This window comes from Cetorhinus maximus, chromosome 17 (genome assembly GCF_964194155.1).
Source record: "Cetorhinus maximus chromosome 17, sCetMax3.hap1.1, whole genome shotgun sequence".
Classification (NCBI taxonomy): domain Eukaryota; kingdom Metazoa; phylum Chordata; class Chondrichthyes; order Lamniformes; family Cetorhinidae; genus Cetorhinus; species Cetorhinus maximus.
The window spans coordinates 70820676-70848218 of NC_135895.1; the positions used below are offsets into that span (position 1 = coordinate 70820676).

Below are 27543 nucleotides of genomic sequence, written 5' to 3' on the forward strand. Positions count from 1 at the left end.
GAGGAGAGCATGCCAGGAGATCTCAGAGACGTCGTAGTCGTGACCATCTTCAAGAAAGGTGACAAGTCTGACTGCGGTAATTACAGAGGAATTTCCCTGCTGTCAGCCACAGGGAAGGTCATCGCAAGAATCCTCCTCAATCGCCTTCTCCTTGTGGCTGAAGAGCTCCTCCCAGAGTCGCAATGCGAATTCTGCCCACTAAGGGGCACAATGGACGTGATCGTCACTGCACGGCAACTGCAAGAGAAGTGCAGGGAACAGCACCAACCCTTGTACATGGCTTTCTTTGACCCCACAAAAGCCTTTGACACTCAACTGCGAAGGATTATGCAGCATCCTCCTCCATTTCTGCTGCCCCTAAAAGTTTGTCACCATACTAGAATTTTGCTCACAAGTCTGTTGCATGGTATTGTAACAAATGCCTTTTGAATATCCATATACACTACTTCAAAAGTCTTGCCCTTATCAATCTTCTCTGTTATCTCCTCAAAAAACTCCAGAAAGTTAGTTAAACATGATTTTCCCTTAATGAATCCATGCTGGTTTTCCTTAATTATCCTGTACTTGTCTAAGTGACTATTGATTTTGTCCTGGACTATAGTTTCGAGAAATTGCCCAACCACTGAAGTCAAACCGACAGGTCTGCGGTTGCTGGCTTTATGCTTTTTTTGCTTTGAACAAGGATGTAACATTCACAATTCTGCAGTCCCCTGGCACCGCCTCTAAGGAAGACGGGAAGATTATCACTGGTGCCTCTGCAATTTCCACTCTCACTTCCCCCAGTACCCTTAGATGCATCTCATCGAGTCCTGATACCGTATCAATTTTAAGTAAAGATAGCCTTTCTAAAACTTCCTCCTAAATTGTAAATTCTTCTCTCGCCTTGACCTGGGTAGCATCTTCTTCCTTTGTAAACACAGATGCAAAGTACTCGTCTAATATCCAGGCTGGGCTGACAAGTGGCAAGTAGCATTCGCACCACACAAGTTCGAGGTAATGACCATCTCCCACAAAAGAGAATCTAACCATTGCCACCTGACATTCAATGGCATTACCATCGCTAAATCCCCCACTGTCAACATCCTGGGAGGTTACCATTGACCAGAAACTGAACTGGACTAGCCATATAAATACTGTGGCTACAAGAGCAGGTCAGAGGCTAGGAATCCTGTAGTAAGTAACTCACCACCTGACTCCCCAAAGCCTGTCCACCATCTACAAGGCACAGGTCAGGAGTGTGATGGAATATTCTCCACTTGCCTGGATGAGTGCACCTCCAACAACACTCAAGGAGCTTGACACCATCCAGGACGAAGCAGCCCACTTGATTGGCACCTCTCCCACAAACATTCACTCCCTCCACCATCGGCGAACAGTGGCAGCAGTTTGCACCATCTACAAGATGCACTGCAAAAACCCACCAAGGCTTCTTAGGCAGTACCTTCCAAAACCATAACCGCTACCTTCTAGAAGGGCAAGGGCAACAGATACTTGGGAACACCACCACCTGGAAGTTCCTCTCCATGCCACTCACCATCCTGACTTGGAAATATATCACCGTTCCTTCACTGTCGCTGGGTCAAAATCCTAAAACTCCCTCCCTAACAGCACTGTGGGTGTACCTACACCATAGGGACTACAATGGTTCAAAAAGGCAGCTCACCACCACCTTCTCAAGGGCAATTAGGGATGGGCAATAAATATCGGCCTAGCCAGCGACACCCACATCCCGCAAATGAATAAAACAAAAAGCCTCTGCTATTTCTCCTGCCTCCATGTGCAAGTCCCTTTTTTTATCCCTAATTGGCCCTACTCTTTCTTTTGCCACCCTTTTATTGTTTATATGGTTGCTGAAGACCTTGGGATTCCTTTTTATATTTGCTGCCAGTCTCTTTTCATGCTCTATCCTTGCTTTTCTTATTAGCTTTTTCACTTTCTCTCTGGTCCTTCTATATTCAGCCTGATTCTCCCTTGTATTTTTCTGCCTGACATCTGTTGTACACGCACTTCTTCCTTTTCATCTTCACCTCTATCTCTCTCATCATCCAGGGTGCTTGGATTTACTTGTCCCAATTCCCTTCAAGGGAATATACCTCGACATTGACTGCAATATTTTTTCTTGAAGGTAGTCCATTGTTCAGCCACCGTCTTTTCTGCCAATGTTTGATTCCAACTCGCACGACTCAGATGCATTCTCATCCCATCGAAGTTGGCTTTCCTCCAATTAATTATCCCTGCTCTGGATCGTTCCTTGTCCTTTCCCATGGCCAGCCTAAACCTTGTGATACAATGGTTACTGTCCCCTAAATGTGCTTCCACTGTTATTTGATCCACTTGGGCCATCTCATTCCCCACAATCCGGTCCAGCAGTGCCTTCCCTTTCATTGGACCTGAAACATACTGCTGCAGAAAGTTACCTTGAACATATTCCAGGAACTCTGTCCCCTCTTGTTCCTTGGCACTATTCCTAACTCAGTCTATTTTTGGATAATTGAAGTCCCCCATTATATTTACTCTGTAATTCTTGCAGCTCTCTGTAATTCCTTTGCAAATTTGTTTCTTTACATCCCTTCCACTTGTTGGCGGTCTATATACTACACCGATCAATGTTATTGCACCTTTTTCATTCCTTACCTCTAGCCAGCGAGATTCTGTCCTTGACCCCTCTGGAACATCCTCTCTCTCCAGTGTTTTAATACCATCTTTAATCAATACTGCCACTACTGCGCCCCCAGCACCCAACTTTTCTTCCTTTCCTCTCTCTCCTAAACACCTTATACCCAGGAATATTTAACGCCCAGTCCTGTCCTCCTTTGATCCAGGTCTCTGTTATAGCAATCGTATCATATTTCCATTTGTCAATCTGTGCCTGTAGCTCACCATTCTTATTAACCCCACTCTGTGCATTCACATACATGCACATTAGCCGATTTAGGTTTTTTTAATTTCACTCTTACTCTGACCCCATGTAATGACTTACTATTGCTACTCTAATTGTATCAAAGTCTCCAAGTATTCTATCTTCCTTTTATTTATATACATATATATATATATAAATATATATTTGCTATATCCTCCTTATCAGTTAATACTTCTGTACTCCCCACTGCCAGTTTCTTTCTTCTCAACTCTGAATTTCCCCTCAGTTTCCCACCCCCCTGCCAACCTAATTTAAACCCTCCCCAACCGAGTGTGAGACAATGACCAAGCCCTACACACCAAGCTGTACCTGATCCCCATTGATCCCTGGAGCAGGAGGTGCATGCCATGCATAGCCCTGTAGCATGGCCGTGAAGTCCCAAGACTGCCTTTAATCTCTCACCTTGACTATGAGGTCCACAGCACCCCAGGACTGCCTTTAATCTCTCAGCCTGACTGAGGTCCACAAAGCCCCAGGGCTGCCTTTAATCTCTCACCCCAACAATGAGGTCCACAGAGCCCCAGGACTGCCTTTAATCTTTGCTTTAGGACTGTCTTTAATCTCTCACCCTGATGCTTTTGCCTCACTCCAGAGACTATGACTGTCTTTTACTCAGCTCCTCGGTTCCTTCAGGATTGACCACAACACCGTTCCCGTGCACCACCCCCCACCCCACAATAAGTCTCTATTCAATCCATCCCTCCTGTGCAAGCCTTTCCCCCCCCACTCATGAGTCTCTGTGCAACCCGCCCCTCTTGTGCCACACAAACCTCCCACTTCCTACTCTAGAGTCTGCATGCATGCCCTCCCATTCCTGCCAATCCAGTCCTATCCACTCACCTTCGGTGTCTGCGTTCTAGTCTTCCATGCCAGACTGCAGCTTCCCCACTCCCAATCTTCCCTCTGCCTGCCATTGTTTCTCCAACACCACTCCCCCCTCCCCCCCCACCAACATAACCCTGCACCCATTACCCTCATGTTTCTGTCATATTCCCCACTACCCCGAAGAAGGACAACACTCTCCGTGAGCAGCCCAGCTCAACAGCTGATGCTCCCTCCATGAACAGTACAGCTCAACAACTGATGCACCCATTGTGAGCAGCCCAACTCAACAGCTGATGCACCCTCCATGAACAATACAACTCGACAACTGAAGCACCCACCATGGGCAGTCCAACCAGACACCACCACCAGCCTGGCCTGACACTGGCATTGCTGACGACCCAGAGCAGCGCTGTTGCAGGTAGGCTTTGAATCTTGCACTAACCTCAAAGACACGAGCAAAGTGAAGGTGGACAGCTGTAGCCCGCTTATATCCGGTCGCAAATCAGACCAGTTTAATTTCCTGCTGGCGTGGCAGGTAATTGGGAGGGGCAACATGATTCTGGTGACCTACATTTTTAATGAATATTCATGACATGGTAATGCATGCAAATAGGGGTCCTGACATGGATCAGTGGGAAAGTTGACCTGCCATCAGCCTGCCATGAAGCTGCTGAGGGGAAAATTCCAACTTATTTTCTGGCTGGTCTCTCTCCGAATTCTCCGCTCCCACCTGCCATGAAACCCACCGCTGGCGGGACTGGAAAATTATGCCCAATGATCTAGAAAACCATCTTGTATACATTCTAGGAATTCTTCCTCCATAGCATTAGTGAGAGATTAAAGTGCTAACTAGATTTACTCAGTCAATATGTAGATTGAAGTCCCCTATGATTACTGTATTATCCTTATTACATGCACCTCTAATTTCCTGATTTAAGTCATGCCCTCAGAATCATAGAATTGTTACGGCGCAGAAGGAGGCCTTTTGGCCCATTGTGTCTATATTGGTTCTGCAAACGAGGAACTCACCCCCGCCTTCCCCTTTCAGATAACAATCAAATTCCCTTTTGAATGCTTCAATTGAACCTGCCTCCACCATACTCTCAAGCAGTGCATTCCAAACCCTAACCACTTGGTGAATAAAAAAAATTTTCCTCATATCGCTTTTGCTTCTTTTGCTAATTACTTTAAATTTGCGCCCACTTGTTCTCGAGGTGACATTATAACTATGGTGGCCTATAAACAACTCTCACCAATGTTTGCTGCCCCTTGCTGTTTCTTAGCTCCACCCAAACTGATTCTACATCTTGATCTTCTGATCTAAGATCCTCTCTCGCAAATGCACTGATCTCATCCTTTATTAACAGCGTTATCCCACTTTCTTTCCTTTTTGCCTATCCTTCCTAAATGTTGAATACCCTTGAATATTCATTTCCCAGCCTTGGTCACCCCACATCCATATCTCAGTAATGGCAATTAGATCATACCCGTTTACTTCTCCTTGTGCTGTCAATTCATCTATGTTGTTGTGATTGCTGCATGCATTCAGATAGAGTGCCTTTAGTTCTGCCTCTTTAACATTTTCCCATACTTTAATCCTATTTGATTCTAGCCTTTTTTCCCATGCCTTCCGATTTTGCTTACTATTTTCCTTACTGCCATTACCAGCTTTGTTTCTCTCCTATCTGAACTCTCTCTTGGGTGTCCATCCCTCCACCAAGCTAGTTTAAACCCTCCCCATCAGTACTCTCAAATATCCCTGCGAGGATATTGGTCCCATTCCTGCTAAGGCGTAGCCCGACTGCCTTGTGCAGGTCCCACATGCCCCAGTGCCCTAGAACTGGCTCCAGTGTCTCAGAACCAGTTCTAGCACCTCAGAAACCTAAAGCCCTTCCTCCTGCACCATATCTCCAGCCAAGTGTTTATTTGCTTTATCTTCCTATTTCTGTACTCACTAGCAAATGGCACTGAGAGTAATCCTAATATTATTGCCTTTGAAGTCCTGCTTTCTAACCTCTTTCCTAATTTCCTAAAATCTACGTTCAGGACCTCATTCCTCTTTCCACCTGTCTTTGGTACCAATGAGGACAATGACCTCTGGCTCTTCGCCCTCCCCCATAAGAATGTCCTGCAGCTGCTCAGTGACATCCTTGACCCTGGCGACATACTACCCTGGAGTCCATCTACGGCATCAGAAACGCCCGTCTGTTCCCCTAACTATTGAATCCCGTACCACTATTGCTCTTTCACTCTTCTTCCTCCCCTTCTGTGCATCTGAGCTACGCATGGTGCCACGGGCTTGGCTCTGGCTGCGCTCCTCTGAGGAACCATTGCCCCCACCAGGATCCAAAATGGAAAACCAGTTAGTGAGCGAGATGAACTCAGGGAACTCCTGCACTACCTGCCTGGTCCTCCTAGATTGTCTGGCTGTTACCCATTCCTGCTTTGCCTGCTCTCTCTTAACCTGTGCTGTGACCACATCTCTAAACGTGCTATCCATATTGTTCTCAGCCTTGCAGATGTGCCACAGTGACTCCAGCCATTGCTTGAGTTCTGAAACCTGGAGCTCAAATTTCTGCAGCTGGTCACACTTCCTGCATGTGTGGTCGTCTAAACCAGGGGAAGTAGCCACAGCTTCCCACATGTTACAGGATGGGCATCCCATGTGGCCGAACTGCCCTGATCTTCTGTTATAGTCTATAGGCTGAAACAGTCATAATGTGTGTTTGTGATCTTTCTGCCTGCAAAGAACAGGGCCCTGTGTATTAATATATGTAGCTTCCAGATCACGTAAATGCGCCACTCTGCAAGCCTGGCTAACAATCTTAAATTGGTTGTCAGCGTAGTTCTTAGCACACTGAAGATTATTTAGCAAATGTTGTCCAATCGTGGAATCACATCTGATGTTGGACGCTGTGTTTTGAGTTTTGCAAGCACGAGCTGGTCGGATACGGTCTGTACCTTGCCCATTGCGAAAAGCAGCTGGGACATGCTATTTGATAGGCTTACCATCTTTTTTCTTTGTTCTGCACATCTTTTTCCATTGATTTGGCCTTCCATGAGCTCTGCAGTTTGATCTGTATGTTGGACAGTTCCTTCTGTCTGTGAACTCGTGTGGTTGTCCACAGCTCTTGTATATTTTCCTGTCTGGTGTGCATTCTTTTGTTGCTGTTTCACTGCATCAACAATGCTGTCTTTTACTTGATTTAACTGAAAGTAAGCCATTTGGGTATTCAGCCTCTTCATCTGTCAACGCATGGCTTCATGTCCCCTGACAGTGTCTTCAGCCTTCGATATTGTGAACTTGTTCTTTCTAATTAAACCTTTTTGTACTGAGCCTTTCCTCCGTGTTCTTAAATTTACATTTTCTGACTGCATTTTTCAATGTTGTTAAGAAATTTTCAACAGGCTTTCCTGATCCCTGCCTCAGGTCTTGAAATTCATTTCGGTAGATATGATGATTTGACTTTGGCTGGAGATGTGTGCTGAATACTCCAAAACTTTTGTCTACACTCAGCTCCCTGCTATTAAATAAATTTAACTATTTTTGTCCTGCCCATACAAAGGAGGAGCAAAAGTAAGCCATTCGGCCCCTTGGGTCTGCTCCGCCATTTAATAAGATCATGGCTTATCTGAGGTAACCTCAAATCTGCACCCCGCCTACCCCCAATAACTTATCACCCCCTTGCTTACCAAGAATCTATCCACCTCTGCCTTAACAATATTCAAATACTCTGCTTCCACCGCCTTTTCAGGAAGAGTTCCAAAGACACACGACCCTCTGAGAGAAAAAATTTCGCCTCATCTCCGTTTTAAATCGGCGCCCCCTTATTTTTAAACAGTGACCCCTAGTTCTAGATTCTCCCATAAGAGGAAACATCCTCTCCACATCCCCCCTGTCAAGACCACTCAGGACTTTAAAGGTTTCATTGAAGTTGCCTCTTACTTTTCTAAACTTCAACGGATACACAAGCCTAGCCTGTCCAACCTTTCCTCATAAGACAACCCACCCATTCCAGGTATAAGTCTGGTAAACTTTCTCTGAACTGCTTCCAATGCATTTACATCTTTCCTTATATAAGGTGACCAGTACTGTACACAGTACTCCAGATGTGGTCTCACTAGTGCTCTGTATAACTAAAGCATAACCTCCCTACTTTTGCATTCAATTCCCTTGCAATAAATGATAACATTCTATTAGCTTTCCTAATTACTTTCTGTACCTGCAAACCAGCCTTTTGCGATTCATGCACTAAGACACCCAGACCCCTCTGCATCTCAAAGCTCTGCAGTCTCTCACCATTTAGATGATATGCTTCTCTTTTATTCTTCCTGCTAAAATGGACAATTTCATATTTTCCCATTTATGCCTACTCTCTGCTTCCTGTTAGCCAGTCAATCTTCTATCCATGCCAACATGTTACCCCCTACGTCCTCAGCTTTTATTTTCTGCAATAACCTTTGATGTGGCACTTTATCAAATGCCTTCTGGAAATCTAAGTACAGTACATCCACCGGTTCCCCTTTATGCACAGCACATGTTACTTCCTCAAAGAACTCCAATAAGTTGGTCAAACCTGATTTCCCTTCTACAAAACCATGTTGACTCTGTCTGATTACCTTGAACTTAACCAAGTGCCCTGCTATAGCTTCTTTAATAATAGCTTCTAACATTTTCCCTATGACAGATGTTAGGCTAACTGGCCTGTAGTTTCATGCTTTCTGTCTCCCTCCCTTTTTGAATAATGGAGTTACATTTGTTATCTTCCAATCTAATGGGACCAATTTAGGAAGCTTCAGGAAACTAAAAGCAGTGCAACAACTATCTCACTGGCCATTTCTTTTAAGACCCTAGGATGAAGTCCATCAGGACTTCGGGTACTTGTCAGTCCGCAGCATCAACAGTACCCCTTCTCTGGTGATTGTAATATTCCTGAGTACCTCCCTCCCTCCCATTTCCTGATTTATAGATGCTTCTGAGATGTCACTTGTATCCTCTACAGTGAAGACTGATGCAAAAATACTTGTTCAATTCATCTGCCATATCCTTGTTTTCCATTATCAATTCTACAGACTCACTTTCTATAGGACCAATGCTCACTTTGTTAACTCATTTCTTTTTAAAATATTTATAGAAACTCTTACTATCTGTTTTTATATTTCTGGCTAGCTTTCTCTCATATTCTAATTTTTCGCTCCTTCTTAATCTTTTAGTTATCCTTTGCTGTTCCTTATATTCTGCCCAATCCTCTGGGCTTCCACCTATCTTTGCACAATTATATACATTTTCTTTAAGTTTGATACTATCTTTAACCTTTCTAGTTAACCACGGATGATGTGCCATCCCTTGGACTTTTTCTTATTCGTTGGAATGTATTTATTCTGTGTATTCTGAAATAGCCCCTTAAATATTTGCTGCTGCAACTCTATTGACCTATCCCAACCTACTATGCCAATTCACTTTAGCCAGCTCTGCTTTCATGCCCTCATAATTTCCCTTATTTAAGTTTAAGAACATAGTCTCGGACCCGCTCCTCTCTCCCTCAAACTGAATGTAAAATTCAATCATATTATGGTCGCTGCTACTTGGGGGCACCTTCACTATGAGATCATTAATTAATCTCATCTCATTGCACAATACCAGGTCTAGTATAGCCTGTTCTCTGGTTGGCTCCAGAACATGCTGTTCTAAGAAACTATCCTGGAAACATTCTATGAACTCTTCATTTAGACTTTTTCAGTCTATATGTAGATTTAAAATCTCCCATGATTACCGCTGTGCCTTTCTGACAGGCTCCCATTATTTCTTCCTTTATGCTCCATCCTACTATTTGTAGTTACGATTAGAGGGTCTGTACACGACTGCCACAAGTGACTTTTTGGCTTTACCATTTGTCAACTCTACCCAAACCGTTTCCACATCCTGGTTTCCTGAACTTAGGTCATCCCTCTATATTGTGCTAATACCATCATTAACTAACAGAGCCACCCCTCCACCTTTTCCCCTGTTGCTGTCCTTCCTAAATGTCCTATATCCTTTAATATTCAGGTCCCAATCCATGTCCTCCTGGACCCATATTTCTGTAAAGGCTATCAAATCGTACTTATTTATTTATATGTGCGCTCTCAGTTCAGCTGTTTTGTTTCGAATGCTTTGTACATTCAGATATAGAGCCTTTAGTTTTATTCTTTATATAACCTCTAGTCTTATCTGTTGATTTACTGTTAGATTTGTACTCTCTATCCCTTCCTGTCACGGTCTATTTTTTTATTTTCCATAATAATACCTTTCTCTTTTGCCTTGTCTCTACTCTTTGATTTACCACATCCTCCGAAATTAGCACCCTTGCTCCTACTACTTACTTTAAAACCCTCTCTACCTCCTTTAGTTATGCGGCTCACAAGAACACCAGTCCCAGCACGATTCAGGTGTAGACCATCCCAACGGTATGGATCCCACTTTCCCCAGTATTGGTGCCAATGCCCCATGAACCACAACCCACGTCACCCACACCAGGCTTTGAACCATGCATTTACCTCCCTAATCTGATTTGTCCTATGCCAATTTGCCCGTGGCTCAGTAATAATACAGAGATAATGACCTTTGAGGTTCTGCTTCTTAATCTGGTGCCAAGCTTCTCATACTGATGATGTAGAGCCTCCTCCTTTGCCCTGCCCATGTCATTGGTACCAACATGGACCACAATGACTGGGTCCTCCCCCTCCCACTGCGAGCTCCTCTCCAGCCCCGAGCAGATGTCCCGAACTCTGGCCATTGGATAGGCAACACAGCCGTCTGGACTCACGCTCTTTGCTGCAGAGAACGGTGTCAATCCCTCTGACTATACTGTCCCCTATTACCACTACACTCCTTGTAACTCCCCCCACTTGAATGGCTTCCTGTACCAGGGTGCCATGGCCAGTGAGCTCATCCACTCTGCAGCCCCCACTCTTATCTAAACAAGCTGAAAAAACCTCAAACTTGTTGGACAATTGCAAGGATTGAGGCTTCTGCACTCCTGCCCTCTGGGTCCCCTTGCCTACCTCACTTGCAGTCACACCCTCCTGTCCCTGACCACTGACCAAATCAGAAGACTCTATCCTAATGGCCTCTTGGAATAAAGTGCCCAGGTAACTTTCCCTTTCCCTGATCTGCCACAGTGTCTGCAGCTCAGCCTCCAGCTCAATAACTTGATGCCGAAGTTCCTGCAGCTGCAAACATTTACTGCAGATGTGTTTGCCCTGGGTCACACCGGTATTCAGAAGCTCCCACATCCTGCCATCGCAGCACATTACCTGCCCTGACATTTCCAATATGTGTTAATTAATTAATAATGGCTAATTAATTAATTATAATTAACAAAGCCTACACCTCCCAATAGGTTTTGGCACTGCCAGTAAACTTTACAATACTGATAAAACAATACAGTACTTACAAAACTGACTAAACTAATACCACTTGCTGGTTTACCTGCTCCTTCTGCACTAAAGTGGAAATCAAATAGTGTAGGCTGCAAAAAAGTAGAAGAAAAAAGCACCTCCTCCCCTCCCTTCACCAAATTCCTCACTCACCACACTACTTCTTGCAGTAAACCTTACACAAAGCACCTCTTTCCCCCTATGCTCCGAATTCTCACATTGAACCAAATTCCCAAATATACTCACTTGGTCTCTGTCTCACTCAGGCTGAAGTCTCCTCTCACTAACTGTGCACCTCTTATTGCCCACAAAGGATGTAGCTGACACTTTCCTCTTCACTTATGCCTTTTGGAAAGTTACTGGAAGTCAGTATGCACTTTTGTTTAAGCTTCTCAAATGCCTCTAAAAAATCATCAGTCTCCCAATTCATCATGGGCTGAAATTGTGTATTTATTGCTATGGCAGTCATTTTGTTTTCGTATGATTCACTTAATTTTTCTCTCTCTGGCACTAATTTGGGTTGATCTTTCAATCCAATTCAGCATTAAATTTGTTTACAAATGTTTGGGTTATTACTCACAGACAACCACTGCCAGCATGTTATGTCTTCTGGTTCCCAATAAGTTAGAAATAATCACACTTTAGACTTAAAAATGTTGGAGCTTCATCAAGTGCATTTCTTGCATCTCACCACGTGGCTGGTGGACTGATACATTGTTACTCGGCATTTGATTGCAGTGCAGCAGTAAAATGTGGCACCCCGGATGTACATTCGCATCATAATTATTTCCTATTTCTTTATGAATAATATAACCAAAGAACATGCACAAAGGAAGATAGGTCAGGTAGCATTGATAGAGAGTGACCTGCAACCTAAGAATATTATATTGCAGAAGCTTGTGAAGCCTAATAATTACTGTAAAAATATATGTTGTGTCACTGCTGTTTGTTTGTTCTTTTCTTGTTACCTGTATTATGGAGAGGGGCGAGAGACATGCTGAACTCCCTAATTCTTCTAACCCTCTGTACATAATTAGAGTGGTTTACTTTTGATAAGGCTGAGCTGTGCTTCCCAAACCCCCTTTTTGGGTAATCAGTTGTTTTACAAAGTCACTAGCAGCAGACTTTATTGGATTTTTAAACCAGGAACATTATTTATTCACACACACTATCTCAGAAAAGGTTTGTCAGTAATATGTACACACACCATACACACAGGAAAGAATACAGTAAGAGAAAGGAGTTTTACATCTGCAAGTATTAAAACCAGAGATAGTTCACGTGAATATCAGAGTCCAGTGAGAGGGGTTCTTTCACTCGGGAGTAAGTCCAGCAAATCTCCAGGTAGCTGAAGATGGCATTTTGTGAAGTTTTCTCTGGAATAAGGGATGTGTGGCAAATTGAGAAAAGCAGCCTAGATAAATACTTGTTGCCAGAGGGCCAGTTTGCTTTCCAGGCAAATGTAGAATCTTTTGGAGAACAGGTTTTGAGCAGGCTTTAAACATTAAACCTTGTGGCTTGATTAAAAAGGCTAGATGTTAATAGCCAGGTTTCTGCAGCGATGTTGCGTCTGCACTCTTCAGTGCTCTGTCTGTCCTGCAGGCAAGCAAGACTTGTAGTTAAGGCTTTCAGAAAAGGAGTTTTGGAAAAGATGATAGCTGGCCATTAATACACGACAGAAAACAATCAGTCAGTTTATATTAACAAAGTAGCTTCCACCTCCCATGGTCAAAACTATCGACATACAATGGAGGCAGATAGAAGTTCTTAGCACTTCTTTGAGCATAATCAGTTTTGATAGCTCCCCTTTGTTGACTGGCAGTTCTGGAGACAGGATGTCTGAGGCTTCGTTGTCCATGCTGTTTTGGGGTGAGTCTTGACAATGGCAGGTGTGTCGTTCCACAAGGATGTGGTCAATGCAATTCACTTTCAGAAGTTTCCAGAAGCTTGGCCAACTTGCAGTTCCAAATGTTAGGCAATCAGTGGCAGCCATTTTGAAATATTCTCATGTCTGCTAGGCATGACTCTTGGCAGTTACACCCAAGTCAAGATTTAACGTAGTCTTTATCCTGACCTTTCAAAACAATAATCCATAATGGAATGTGATAAAATAAACTATTTGATCCCTGGGCACAATATTAAATTTCACTGTAATGTCTCCAGTTTAGAACTCCAAAATCAGGAAACACCAATAGTCTGGAGCTTCTTTCTACTGGCACTGCAATTCACAGACTCACCATTTGTGGTGCTGCAACCAGATTGACGATGGAGGCACACTATTGAAGATGGCTTTTCAGATCCTCATGTCTACGCACGTCAACATGTGATGTCAAGGCTACTACCTCACTGGTGTGTGCTGTATTCCCACCCCGATACCTGCTTGATACCACGTTGCCAATCCCGCCCTCTAATGTGGCAACATGGTATCAAGAAGGAATGGCAGATATACAGCTCAGTTCAAACTTAAAGCCTTTGAAATTGCAGAGCAGACAATCGTGCAGCAGCTAGAGAATTCAAGATATTGGAAAAGAACATTAGAAATCGAGGAAGCTCTCTTTACAGCTTAGGTAGATGCCTAAGAGTAAATGTGCATCAGAGGAAAGCCTAGCATGTGGCCACAGTTGGAAAATTAAGTTGCAAAATACATTAATGAAAATTGCCAGAATGGACTCTCAGTTTCTCGAGGATCTATCCGACCTTCACGTTGAAAGCAGCAAGAAAATTAGGCATTGCAGATTTCAAAGCCAGCCGTGGATGGTGTACCAGGTTTATGAAGAGAAACCATTTTGTACTGTGACAGAAGATGAAGATTTCACAGTATCTCCCAGCAGAACTTGATGATAGGTTTATCACATTTCAGTGGTTTATAATCAAACATCAACAAAAAAATGGATACAGATTGACCTGTAATGGGAATGTGGATGAGAGTCCCATGAACTTTGGCATGCCAGCTAGTCAAATAATGAGCAAAGCTGGAGATAAACAGTGTTAGTGAAGACACTGGGGGAAGGTGGTAAAGTCACAGGACTAGTAATCCAAAGGCCCTGGCTAATTCTTTGGGGACATGGGTTCAAATCCTGACCACAGCAGCTGGTGGAATTTGAATTCAATTAATAGATCTGGAATTAAAAGCTAGACCATGAAACCATTGTCAATTGTCATTACAAAAGCCTAATGTCTAGCTAGGGAAGAAAATTTGTCATCCTTACCTGGTCTGGCCTACATGTGACTCCAGACTTACAACTAAAAGCCCTCTGAAATGGCCTAGCAAGCCACTCAGTTATATCAAACTTCTACAAAGTCTAAAAGGAATGAATGGGGGTGGATCACCCGGCGTTGAACTAGGCACTGGAAAGAACAATGGCACACCCAGTCCTCAACATCGATTCTGGACCCCATGAAGTCCCAAGGCATCAGGTCAAACATAGGCAAGGAAACCTCCTGCTAGTTACCACCTACCATTGCCTTCAGTTGATGAATCTACTCCTCCATGTTGAACACCACTTAGAGGAAGCACTCAGTGTGGCAAGGACACAGAATGTGTTCTGGGTGGGGGACTCCAATGGCTTGATAGCACCAATACAGCCTGAGTTGGCCGAGGCTTAAAGGGTTAAAGTCTAGAGGCCTAGACTGGTTCTTCGGCAGGTGCTGAGGGAACCAACAAGAGAGAAAAGCCTAATTGACTTTATCTCATGATTATACCTGTTGCAGATGCATCTGTCCATGACAGTATTGGTAAGAGTGACCATCGCACAGTCCTTGTGGAGACGAAATCTGGTCTTTACATTGATGAGATCCTTCATCGTGTTGTGTGGCACTACCACTCTGCTAAATGTGACAGATTTCGATACGATCTAGCAACTCAAAACTGGGCATCCATGAGGTGCTGTGGGCCATCAGCTGTAGCAGAATTATATACAACCAGAATCTGTGACCTCATGGTTTAGAGTATCCCCCACATTACCATTACCATCAAGCTGGGGATCACCCTGGTTCAACGAAGAGTGCAGGAAGGCATGCCAGGAACAGCAATAGGAGTATGCCAGACATACCTAAAAATGAGATGTCAACCTGGTGAAGCTACAGCACAGGGTTACTTGCATGCCAAACACTAAAGTGATCTCACAAATGGATCAGATCTAAGCTCTGCAGTCCTGTCACATCCAGTCGTGAATGGTGGTGCACAATTAAACAACTAACTGGAGGAGGAGGCTCTACAAATTTTCCCCATCCTTAATGATGGGGGAGCTCAGCACATCAGTGCAAAAGACAAGACTGAAGCATTTGTGGCCATCTTTTGCCAGAAGTGCTGGGTGCATGATCCATCTTGGCCTCCTGCTGAGGTCCCCAGCGTCATAGATGCCAATCTTCAGCCAATTTAACTCACTCCATGTGATAACAAGAAATGGCTGAAGGCACTGGATACAGCAAAGGCTATGGGCCCTGACAACTTTCCAGCAATAGAACTGAAGACTTTATGATCCCCAGCTGAGGTCATGACTGAACAAGCCTGATCCTAGGGTGGAACCCAGCTTTATAGATCCTAACTTTTATTTGTTTGTTTAGATACGTGGAGAGTAGCTACTGAACAGATTCACAGGAGTCAGCTGATGAACTTTTAACAAAAGAATAAAACATTTATTCAACAAGAAAAGATGAACTATATTACAATACTACACCCACAACTATACCTTTACAGATATATACAGATTTGTAAGGATAGCACAAGTTACAAAAACTATCTTATACTCTAATGTTCACAGTGAGCACACAGCCCATGTAAACCAATTGGCGATCTGTAGTCAGGTACACCACACTCTGAAACCAAGTGACAGCTGCCACCTCAACCAGATGCTATGGCTCTCTCCTCAATTCCACACCCCCCCCCCCACCCCCAACCACCCCCGCAGATGCTTGTCACACTGGGAGCCAATCAGCCTCATTGAACTCTGGAAACCCTCATGTGAAAGACAATCTCCACTCTCCAAGAACTCGCTTTGGTATCTCCTCCCAAACTGATGCTTTCTCTCAGACGCTTTCTGCAAGGTTTCACCTCTAGGGTTTCAAACTCGCCTTCCGATGTTCCTCTCCCCGGGTCACCACATGCGTTCAAGTTTTCTTCCACGCACTCTCTCTCATTGACTCAGCTGTCAACAGTATACCACTGCTTCACATGCCCATAGCAAAGAGTTACAGAACTTCAGTTGCCTCTTTGGACTTTCAGGCCACGTGCAAACTGTTCTCGCTTTAAATCTGCTTTCTGCAGATTTTGTCTCTTTAAATCTGAAGCTTGGAGCCTTTCTCTCTGCCCCTCACTCTTAACTTCACTGAACAGGACCTTTTCCAGGTTCCTGTCATTCCTTTGACTAGAAGGTCTTTTTTAAGTCTCACTCCTGTTCCACTCCCCTGGATTTTGGGTTTTTTTCTTTAGCTTGGGACTAGCTATCTGTCCACTTTGCTCTAGTCTCTCCTGGCAGCTACTTTCAAAACTAACTAACTCAAACAGCTTCCAAATCAAATTGCTGTTTCTAATTTCTTCTGCGTGTGTTTGTGGAATGCACCTGCCTCTCTGGACCCCTGTTTCTAGGCAACAGCTCAGTTTCTCTACTCATGTTTGTTTAACTTGTTTAACTTTGTTTAACTGCAACAGTCATAAAACTCTCATTAGAAATGCAGGCGCCTTTTAAAATGAAACGAAAACTCAACTTGACCTTTCCTTAACGCCAAAAATACAGAAATACAAATCAAAGTTGAACATTAAAGCTAAAACTCATTCCTAACACCCACAATACAAATATAACTTAATTAAACTATCTCTATTTCCTAACAACTTGTGCTCCAGAATGAGCCATGCCCCTAGCCAAGCTTTTCCAGTACAGCTACAATACTGGCATCTACCCGGCAGTGTGGAAAATTGGGTATGTCCTACCACAAAAATCAGGACAAATCCAACCTAGCCAATTACCACCCCATCACCCCACCCCATACATCATCAGCAAAGTGATGGCAGGTGTTGTTGATAGTAAGTGTCGTTTAATAGCACTGAGCAATAACCTGCTCACTGACACTCAATTTGGGTTCCGCCAGGGCCACTCAGCTCCTGACCTCATTACAGCCATGGTCCAAACGTGGACAAAAGAGCTGAACTCAAGAGGTGCGTGCCCTTGACGGCAAGGCAGCATTTGACTGAGTGTTGCATCAACAAACCCTAGCAAAACTGAAGTCAATGGGAATCGGGGAAAACGCTCCACTGGTTGTGGTCATACTTAGTAGAAAGGAAGATGATTGTGGTTGTTGGAGGTCAACCGTCTTCATCCCCAGATAGTGCTGCAACGGTTCCTAATGGCAGTGTCCTAGGTCCAACTATCTTCAGCTGTTTCATCATTGACCATCCCTCCAAAATAAGAAGAGATGATTTGCACATTGTTCAGTACCATTTGCAACTCCTCAGACACTGAAGCAGTCCGTATCCATATGCAGTAAGACCTGCACAATATCCAGACTTGGACTGATAAATGGCGTGTAATATTCATTCCACACAAGTGCCAGGCAATAGCCATCTCCAACAAGAGAGAATCTAACTATCTCCCCTTGACATTCAATGGCAGTACCATCACTGAATCCCCCACTATCAACAGCGTGGGGGTTACCATTGACCAGAAACTGCACTGGACCAACCATATAAATACTGTGGATGGAAGAGCAGCAGAGGCTGGGAATTCTGCAGAAAGTAACTCACCTCCTGACTCCCCAAAGCTTGTCCACCATCTACAAGGCACAAGGCAGGAGCGTGGTGGAATACTCTTGAATTGCCTGGTTGAGTGCAGCTCCAACAACACTTAAGAAACTCGACACTACCCAGGACAAAGCAGCCCAGTTGACTGGCACCCATCCACCATCTTAAACATTCACTCCTTCCACCACTGACAGAAAGTGGCAACCATGTGTACAATCTACAAGACGCACTGCAGCAACTCACCAAGGCTCCTTGGACAGCACCTTCCAAACCCACGAACTCTATCACCTAGAAGGACAAGGGCAGCAAATGCATAGGAACACCACCATCTCCAAGTTCCCCTACAAGTCACACACCATCCTGACTTGGAACCATGTTGCCATTCCTTTACTGTCGCTGCGTTAAAATCCTGGAACTCCCTTTGTAACAGCACTGTGAGTGTTCCTATAACACACAGACTGCAATGGTTCAAGAAGGCAGCACTTCAATACCTTCTCAAGGGCAATGAAGGATGGGCAATAAATGCTGGCCAAGCCAGTGATGCCCAAATCCCATGAATGAATTTAAAATAAAGACCACGGCCATGAAGAGAGTAGATTCATTGTTGTGCCATCATGTATGTCCGATGGGACAAAACTTAAACCATTGGCGATATTCAAGAGAATGACTCTCCCAAAACAGCAATTCCCAAAAGAAGTCATCATCCACGTTCACATTGAAGGATGAATGAATGAAGGTGGCTTGAAAATATGTCTGAGGAAAATTTGCAGTATCTGATCAGGAGGATTACGTAAAGAAAAAGTCTTTGCATCTGGGGCATGTTCAGATCACAACTTGTCAATAATGTTGTTGCTGAAGTTTGATTGCAAAACAGTGATATTCTAGTGATCCCTGGTTGGCCAGCCAGCCTTGTTCAACCATTGGATGTCTCTCTGAACAAGCCCTTCAAAAAAAGTATGAGACAAAAGTGGATTAACTGGATGATTGGAGGAGAGAAGACATTCACCAAAGGAGGCAGCATAGGGGCTCATTTAGCTTTTACAATGACCAAAAATTCCCTTGTCACAGTTATACTTTACTCTAGGTGGAATTTTCTCAGATTTTCACTAAGTGTGGCAGTGGGCGGGTAAAATGGAGTCCTACCTGCTGACGAAATTGGCGGGTTTTCATGCCATATTGTCCCAAGCCCGCCTCATTATTTATTTACTCTCACGAAACATGCCATTTCCATGGCGGGCAGACTCTCATTCGCCCACCTGCTGTCACCCTGCTGTTGCATCCCGTCGGCCGCCATGTATAAAAGGCAGACGCCAGCAAAGCGCTCATCACCACCAGTTCACCACCGCTGCCCGGGAGAGATGGCCAGCAAAGGAAAAAAGACTGCAGCCCCCTGCTTCAACGATGGGTCCCTCGAGTGACTGCTGGATGATGTGGAGGCCTGCTGAGATGTGCTTTACCCCCGTTCTAGCCGCAGGATGGGCAGCAAAGTTACCAACTTGGCTTGGGAGATGGTGGCAGCGGTGGTCAGCGCAAACGCCATGCAGAGGAGGACAGCCACCCTGTGTCGCAAAAGGATGAATGATCTCCTCCGTTCCATCAGGGTAAGTCACTCTTTTCATCACTTCCAACTCGCGCATTCACAAACCCATCACACATCCACAGGGCCCTCACTCACTGCCAGTGCAATGGACATCACCATTCACTCTTTCACACACACTATCATTATCCTCATCCCGTCTACGGGACCACTCACCACCTACACAGGCCAGGCACACTTATTATCTGGCCCAACAGACATCCTGATACTCTCCCTATCTCTATCCATGCAGGACAAACGTGCACACGACAGCAGGGAAAGGTCGCAGAAAGGTGGAGGGATGCCCGAGATCAAAGTTCTGATAGAATTCGAAAATGGCGCCATCCAGCTGGCCGGCGATGTCCGGGACCGGTCCTGTGCTGATGGTGAGGTTGCGCTGCTCTAACAAGTGAGGATCCAGCAGTGCAACACCCATCAGACAACCATGCTATGAGTGATGTGTCCTCTGTCACAGGCCACCGCCATGCACTAATTATCTTCCCTTACTTTCGCAGGCACATCTGCCAAACAGCCGACAGAGTCCATGACCCACGTCCTCCAATCAAGCCCCAAAGAAATCTCTGAAGAGGAATCTGAAAGCACCCTCCCTAAAGTACCATCACAGCACTCATCCGTACCCTCCACCAGCGCAGAGACACACGCCTCAGTGGGACCTAGCTTTAGATTGGCCACGGGATCACAATCTGGTGAGCACATCGTACTTTCTGATCCACAGCAGGCGGAGGCAGGGACTTCCCAGGTCCCTGGCACTCGGAGGACTGCTGGAGGCCAGAATGTTTTTGAGTCCGAGTCAGATGACGAGCCCCTGGACTCAGTCACATCACAGTTGATGGAGCTGCAAAGGCAAGCTGGGGAACATCAGCAAGGGATGTCCGCTGCATTCCTCAGCTTGCAAGGCACGATGGAGGAGTCTGTCCGTCTTCAGGCTGAGGTGATAGCGCCGGCTTTGCAACGCACAGAGGTCAACACCATGGTGATCTTGGACCAGGACGTTACTGCTGCGCTGGCTGAACTCCATCGCTGATGCCATAGTTAGCCTCCAACAGTGTGTTTGCGAGAGGGGTGCTGGGCAGCTGAATCTCACTCCAACAACCCCTTCCGCTCACAAAGTCAGCCAGGGGCCCTCGGGCACCCATTGGGGCCATCCACCCAGGTGACTCTGGGAGTGACCGACCCAACCGAATCTGATTTGTGATCCACAGCTCTAGCTTCACAGGCTGAGGAGGGTGCCACTGCCACACAGCAGGACCCTGAAAGCAGGCCAGGGCCCACCAAGTCTCAGCCTTCTAGAGGATGCCCGCCAAAGTCATCACAGACAGGGCGTCACAGTCAGCAGGCTGCCTGCACCTCTGCTGTGGATGTCTGGGGAGCACCAAGATGGCAGGGCTAGGAAAGTTAAGTAAAAATAGTTGCATAGCCTGGGTATGTGTGTTGATCACTTCTACTTTCTGTTCACTATCGTCAATAAACTCCTAAGAATGTCTCCTTGTCTGTGGCTCCTTGTTCTGATGAGCAGTGTTCTTGTCACTCAGAAGTGAAACCTTTCTGGACAAGGTAAAAGGCAAGTGTCTCAGTCCAGCGCCTCTTCCCTGTGCTCTGTGCAGCCTTCAGACCATAGTGATGGTCTAGCCTCACACTCCCTGGAAACATTACTGATGCCTGCACCTCAGTGGTCCTGGTCATTGCTGCCAGAATGTAGTAGGCAGACGCCTCAGAGTTCTCTCATTCTCTCTCTGTGCTCTCAGCACCTTTAAGGTGGGGCTAGCCCCCATCACACCAGCATCTGCAACCTGTGATGTGTGCACCTGAAGGGCTGAGGTGCTGAAGGCGAACACAGCATCAGATGCATCTAAAGTTTTATGGCTACGTCTGAGATGGCCCTGATCATGGAGTGCAAGCGATCTGCCCTCGGCCAGACAGGAGTCAGTCATTCTCAGAGGCTATGTGAAGATCTGTGGAGTGCATGTTGTCATCATTGTCATTGGAAGTGATGAAAAGAGTGACTTACCCTGATGGAACGGAGGAGATCATTCATCCTTTTGCGGCACAGGGTGGCTGTCCTCCTGCATGGCGTTTGCGCTGACCACCGCTGCCGCCACCTCCCAAGCCAAGTTGGTAACTTTGCTGTTCATCCTGCGGCTAGAACGGGGGTAGAGCACATCCCAGCAGGCCTCCACATCATCCAGCAGTCGCTCGAGGGACCCATCGTTGAAGCAGGGGGCTGCAGTCTTTTTTCCTTTGCCGGCCATGTCTCCCAGGCAGCGGTGGTGAACTGGTGGTGATGAGCGCTTTGCTGGAGGTTGCCTTTTATACATGGCGGCCGACGGGATGCAACAGCAGGGTGATGGCAGGCGGGCGAATGAGAGTCTGCCCGCCATGGAAATGGCATGTTTCGTGAGAGTAAATAAATAATGAGGTGGGCTTAGGGCAATACGGCATGAAAACCCACCAATTTCGTCAGCAGGTAGGACTCCATTTTACTCTTTCTCTGTGCTCTCAGCACCTTTAAGGTGGGGCTGGCCCCCATCACACTAGCATCTGCAACCTGTGATGCTGTGCACCTGAAGGGCTGAGGTGCCGAAGGCGAACACAGCATCAGATGCATCTAAAGTTTTATGGCTGCGTCTGAGATGGCCCTGATCATGGAGCGCAAGCGAGCTGCCCTCGGCCAGACAGGAGTCAGTCATTCTCAGAGGCTATGTGAAGATCTGTGGAGTGTCCTCACTGCATGTTGTCATCATCTCTTGCTACCAAGTGACTGTTAGTGCCTCCACTTCATCTCCATGACAGGAGCATTCTCACAGAGGGTATTGACTCTGCCATAAGCCAGACTGGAGTCAAACATTCACAACTGCGATTTGAGGATCCATGGGGGCATCTCACTACATGCCGTCATCATCCTCCACAAACCTGGCAGTTATGAGGGCCTCCCGAGGGCACCTGCCTCGTTTAGCCAGTGCGAGAGCCTCATCCATCTCATCGTCACCACTGAGGACCCCCTCACCCTCCTCCCCATCGGCGTCCTCCTCATCCAACGAAACCTCCAGCTCTTCCATCTCCTCCTCAGCCAGCTCGTCTCCCCCGTTGGAGTGCCAGGTTGTAACGGGCACAGCAGATGATGATGATGTGTGACACCCTCTGCGGACTGTATTGCAGGGCTCCATCAGACCGGTCCAGGCACTGGACCCTCATCTTCAGCATCCCGATGGTCTGCTCCAGCAAGTTGTGAGCTGCTGCATGCACCTCATTATAGCGTCGCTCTGCTGCCATCTGAGGCCGCCACATGTGTGTCATCAGCCACGGCCTCTGTGGATAGCAATTGTCCCCAAGGAGCCAACCCTGTGGCCTCTGTGGACCCTGGAAGGCTGCAGGGATCTGCAAGTGACTCAGCATGTAAGCATCGTGCACACTTCCTGGAAACCATGCACACACCTGCAGGATGCGTTTCTGCTGGTCACATACCAGTTGCACGTTCAGTGAGTGGAAACCCTTGCGGTTGATGAAGTCCACTGAGTGTAGTGACGGAGACCTGAACACCACAGGAGTGCAGTCAATCGCACCCTGCAACTTTGCGGATGCCGAGATCATGGCGAATCCAATGGCCCTTTCATCCTGGCTGTCCTGGTCCTAGACGAAATGCACAAAGTCATGTGCCATGGAGAAGATGGCATCCGTGACCTCATGGATGCATTTGTGGGTGGAAGCTTGTGAAATCCCACAGAGGTCACCTGAAATGAGCCACTGGCATAGAAATTGAGCGCCGCGGTCACTTTCACAGCCACTGGCAGTGGATGCCCTCCATGTCTCCTTGGCGCCAAGTCCTGCGTTAAGTAGCAGATGTGATCCACTAGGTCCCTAGACATGCGCAATTGGCAACACTGGTTCTCAATCATCTGCAGGAAGGGCAGGCAGCGTCTATAGACCCTGGGTGTTGCTAGGCACCGACCAGCCACGGCTTGTTGTCGCTCCTAGGTAGCATCTGTGGGAGCCCCTGCTGCCCCTTCTTCGTGAGGTTGCTGCTCCTGCCTTTGCGTGCCAGGAGCCTTAGTCGCTCTCTCCTCAGTCTTCTACAGTCTCTGTAAACTGTCAGGCTTACAGCTAGGTCACCAGGATCCATGATCCTGACGTGGTCCTCCTGCATCATGAAAGAGGGAGAGAGACATAGCACCTTTCCTGTCCCTGTGTGACCGCCCCTTAATGCTTCCTGGAGAGTGGTGGTCACCCCTCAGATGGCCAGAGATGAGTATGCCGCCATGTCAGCCTGTGACATGGGGGAGACAGGTCCCAACCGGAATGCTGAGATTGCAAGGGTCTGTGAGCACCTCCAACAGTGACTGCTACATAGTCAGCATTGGCAAGGAGATTGTACAATGTGTGCAGTCCAACTGCTCCATGGTCCAATAAAGTGGCAGACTTGAAGTCTGTGGCGGAGGGGGTGGGGGGTGGGATAAGGTATGGAGTGCTTCATGATCCTTTGGTGCCTCCGCGTTGCTTGCATGGGCGGGCAAGCTAGGAGCCTGACCCCAATCATATCACTGTGGCTGTGCCTGATCTGTCTCAGTTACAGAGGCATGGTCAGTTTATACAGGTGTCCCTAACGTGTGGCCACTTCCCTCACTTACCCTGACCCTGCCTCGATTGCCTGTGCGTGGCATGCAGCGCCAGGGCAGTACTTGACCCTGCCCTCCCCAACCGATGATGGTTGCCTCCGAGGCTGGCCAGCACTTGCCCTGCGGACACTCCCCCCTCCCACAGCAGACACCTCCAGGGCCAGGCATCAGTCGCCCTGACCCCTGGCACTCCTGAGGCCTGTAAACAATGGGCAAGCTGTGGAGAGTGCTGCTGCTCACTCACCTCAGCTCCCCCAAAGTGAAGGCCTCCAAGTGCACATCGTCTGCGTGCTGTTGTGAAACACATCAGTTTGCTTTCCCGCCGACGTGGACAGACGATACAGCAGGGTTCCAAGTGTCTGGCGGGATTCTGAAAACTGATCCTATCTGTGAGGTTCAGTGATATCTTTCCGAAAACCAACCTGATCCTACAATGGTGTCTGTGAACTCTTCCCCTCTCAAAACCCATCTCCATGACAATGTGAATCACGTGGGCCTTGTATGCATGTAGAAATGCTAATGAGCTATCCTCTAGACCCCTAACTTCATTCTATCTTGGAATTAAATAGACAGATTTAACTATAATCGTTTACAGAACCTGACATTCCTAATACCTCCCTGGGACTAGGCCTTTTAATTATATGCTGATGTATTACAATTGCAACCTGTCTTCACGTTGTGAAGCCGGTCGCGTCATATTTTCTGCGCCGCCACCTATTACGCCCGCCACCAGTGGGCTCTGAGAATTTCGCCCTCTCTCTTAAGTAGATATTTCATTCCCCAAGAACCAGTCCAAAGTGATTTTTAGCTCCTTTTTTCCTTTTCCAGTGGGAAATTTCTAAACCCTGAACTGACTTTCATGGTGTAGGTTACCCTGGAGATCCCTCCCTCTAGCCAAAGCTAGGCAAGTCTTGCAGCTTCATTTAAACCCTCACAACCTTGGTCTCCTCAATCCTAGTGCAAGCTCATACCCGCATTTTGCAAGGAGGACGATAGAGAACTTGCTACCTCTATCTCTCTGCTGTCTCTCGCTTGGATTCTGAAAACTGATCCAGTCTGTGAGGTTCAGTGATATCTTTGGGAAAACCAACCCAATCCTACAGTGGCATCTGTGGACTCTTCCCCTCTCAAAACCCATCTCCATGGCAATGTGAGTCACATGGACCTTGTATGCAGATAGAAATGCTAATGAGCTATCCTCGAGGCACCTAACTTCATTCTATCTTGGAATTAAATAGACAGATTTAACTATAATTGTTTATAGAACCTGACATTCCTAATACCTCCATGGGACTAGGAGACTTAACAGCCTATCCACCATCAGCACAACCCGTCTGATCGTTGTTTAGAGGTGTGAATATCCTTCACCTTGTTCCCAGCATAACAACCTGGGCCTCCCAATTCCATGAACAACCAAGCCACTCAGGTTTGTCAGCAGAATTCAGAAATGGTCACATGACCCCCACCATTCCTTTATTTTACCCTAAATTATAGAGACAGTCCAAAAGCATAACAATCTTACAAACTTTGTAACAATATTATTGTTTGTAACAATATTTGTATCTGGTTTACTCATTTGTAGTTAGGTATTCTAATTTTATTGTATAATCCAGAAAATCCCAAAATCCAGAAAGGCCTTGGTCCTAAGCATTCCAGACTGGAGAGGTTACACTGTACCTGCATATCTGGACAAGTACAAGCACTCTCATGGGAGCTATAGGGCTCATTTGCAAGTGTAAAAATGAGAAAAGGATGCCTAAGAGTGGAACACTGGCATATTATCATGATCCATACTGTCCAATGTATGTGATTTAACAATTGATAAATATGTATCCTATACTGCAATAAAAACCTTTCAGGTAGTAAATAAAAAAAGCATAAAAATACATGTTTTGTAGCTAGAAGATAGGATGAGTTTAATTTATATTCTACATCATAACACATTTCAGCATTGGTTTGTTCTATAACACAATGAACATACTTGGTGAAGTCCTTACTAAAAATATATTTTATCCAGCAAATGTTGCCTGTGACTGCCTATACATGATTTTCAAATACACCAGTATATTTTTGACATTTTCTATTTTTAGGAGTCCTCTGGGAATGAAATCTGTTCCTAAAGATATGTTGTATAAGCTGAGAAATGATCTAAAAGGCTGGCATGAGGTGAGTGGTTCATCTGAAAGATTTAATGTTTACAGGTTTTTCCACTAAGATTCAGTCAGACTCAGTAAATAAGGTGATTGTTTCATAAAATTATGATTCATTCAACAAACACTAAGGGCTGGATTTTACAGTCCCTTGCTGGTGGATTTGAAGGCAGGGGGCATGTAAAATCCAAAGGGTGGACTTCCTGCGGCCTACCTGCCCACCTCTGACCTGCCTGAAATTTACAGGGGGCAGGGTAGGTATCGAGTGGCCTGCCCGCCCTTCAAACTATTGAGGCCCTTCAGCGGCCAATTAGTGGCCTCTCCCCACCGTCAGCAGTATTTCACCTGTGGCAGGGGTAGGCCTACAACATGTGGGAATCCTGGCAGCTTTAGGTGCATGGCTGGCTTCGGCAAGGTAGGGCAGACCTCCTTTGCAGGGCCCCTGGGTCCAATGCGGCAACTGCCTCGCACCCCATACCCTAAGGTCATCTCCCCCCCTGACCTCTTGAACGCGGCCCCTCACCCCTCTTGCCAGGACAGGTCAGCAGGCCCCAGAGACATCCCTAACCTCAAATTTACCTGGCTCCTCACTATAGTGGGACTGCCTTTAGTCCCTGAAGTGACCACGCTCCCAGTGGCACTGCTGGGACTACAGAGTTGCTGGTTATTTGATTGACTGGCAGCTCTCTAAGGTGGGACGTCCTACTGAGAGAGGGACTGAAACCTCACCTTAAAGCAATTCATTCTTTGTTAAATTGCTGCGGGGCAGACATCGCATTGGTGAGCAGGCTTCCCCTGACTTTTTAGCTGGCAGGGTGCAGCATACTGCCCCATAAAATCCACCCCTGCATATTTCCTGTAAAGTTGTCAAGCTAAGTGGTAAACCTCACTGATAAAGTGGCCAGATTATTACATTTTCAAAACATGCAATATCTCTTCATGTTTGTGTCTTACTTTTATCATTCCAGCTTCTATCTCAGTATCTACCTTAACTTTTTCACAGATTATCATCTGTGTTTTTGATTGTGTGAATTCCTATCATTGATTATTTATCACTATCTATCAAAATACAAAACCACTTGGCTAGAGCCCTCAAAAAGGGGAGTGAGGGTGGGGAATTGACTATCCTTTTATCACTGGAGCCAAATTTGGCCTGAACTAATGGAATGAATGCTTCCTCTCCTTGATTGCTATAAGGATTCTTTGCGGAATGAGTTTGAACAGGCTCAATCCAGCTCAAAGTGGGCATAAACTTCACAGTACAAATCAACCCCTAATTTAGTGCA

The 27543-nt window shown here is 46.0% G+C and overlaps 1 protein-coding gene across 1 annotated transcript in view; it reads left to right on the top strand.

Moving 5' to 3' along the window:
• axdnd1 (axonemal dynein light chain domain containing 1) overlaps positions 1 to 27543 on the top strand; it is a 248778-nt gene that overhangs the window by 112727 nt on the left and 108508 nt on the right. Inside the window, exon 16 of the mRNA XM_078561454.1 lies at positions 26198 to 26273. Coding sequence (XP_078417580.1) covers positions 26198 to 26273 — 76 coding nt within the window. The remainder of the gene's footprint in view (positions 1 to 26197; positions 26274 to 27543) is intronic.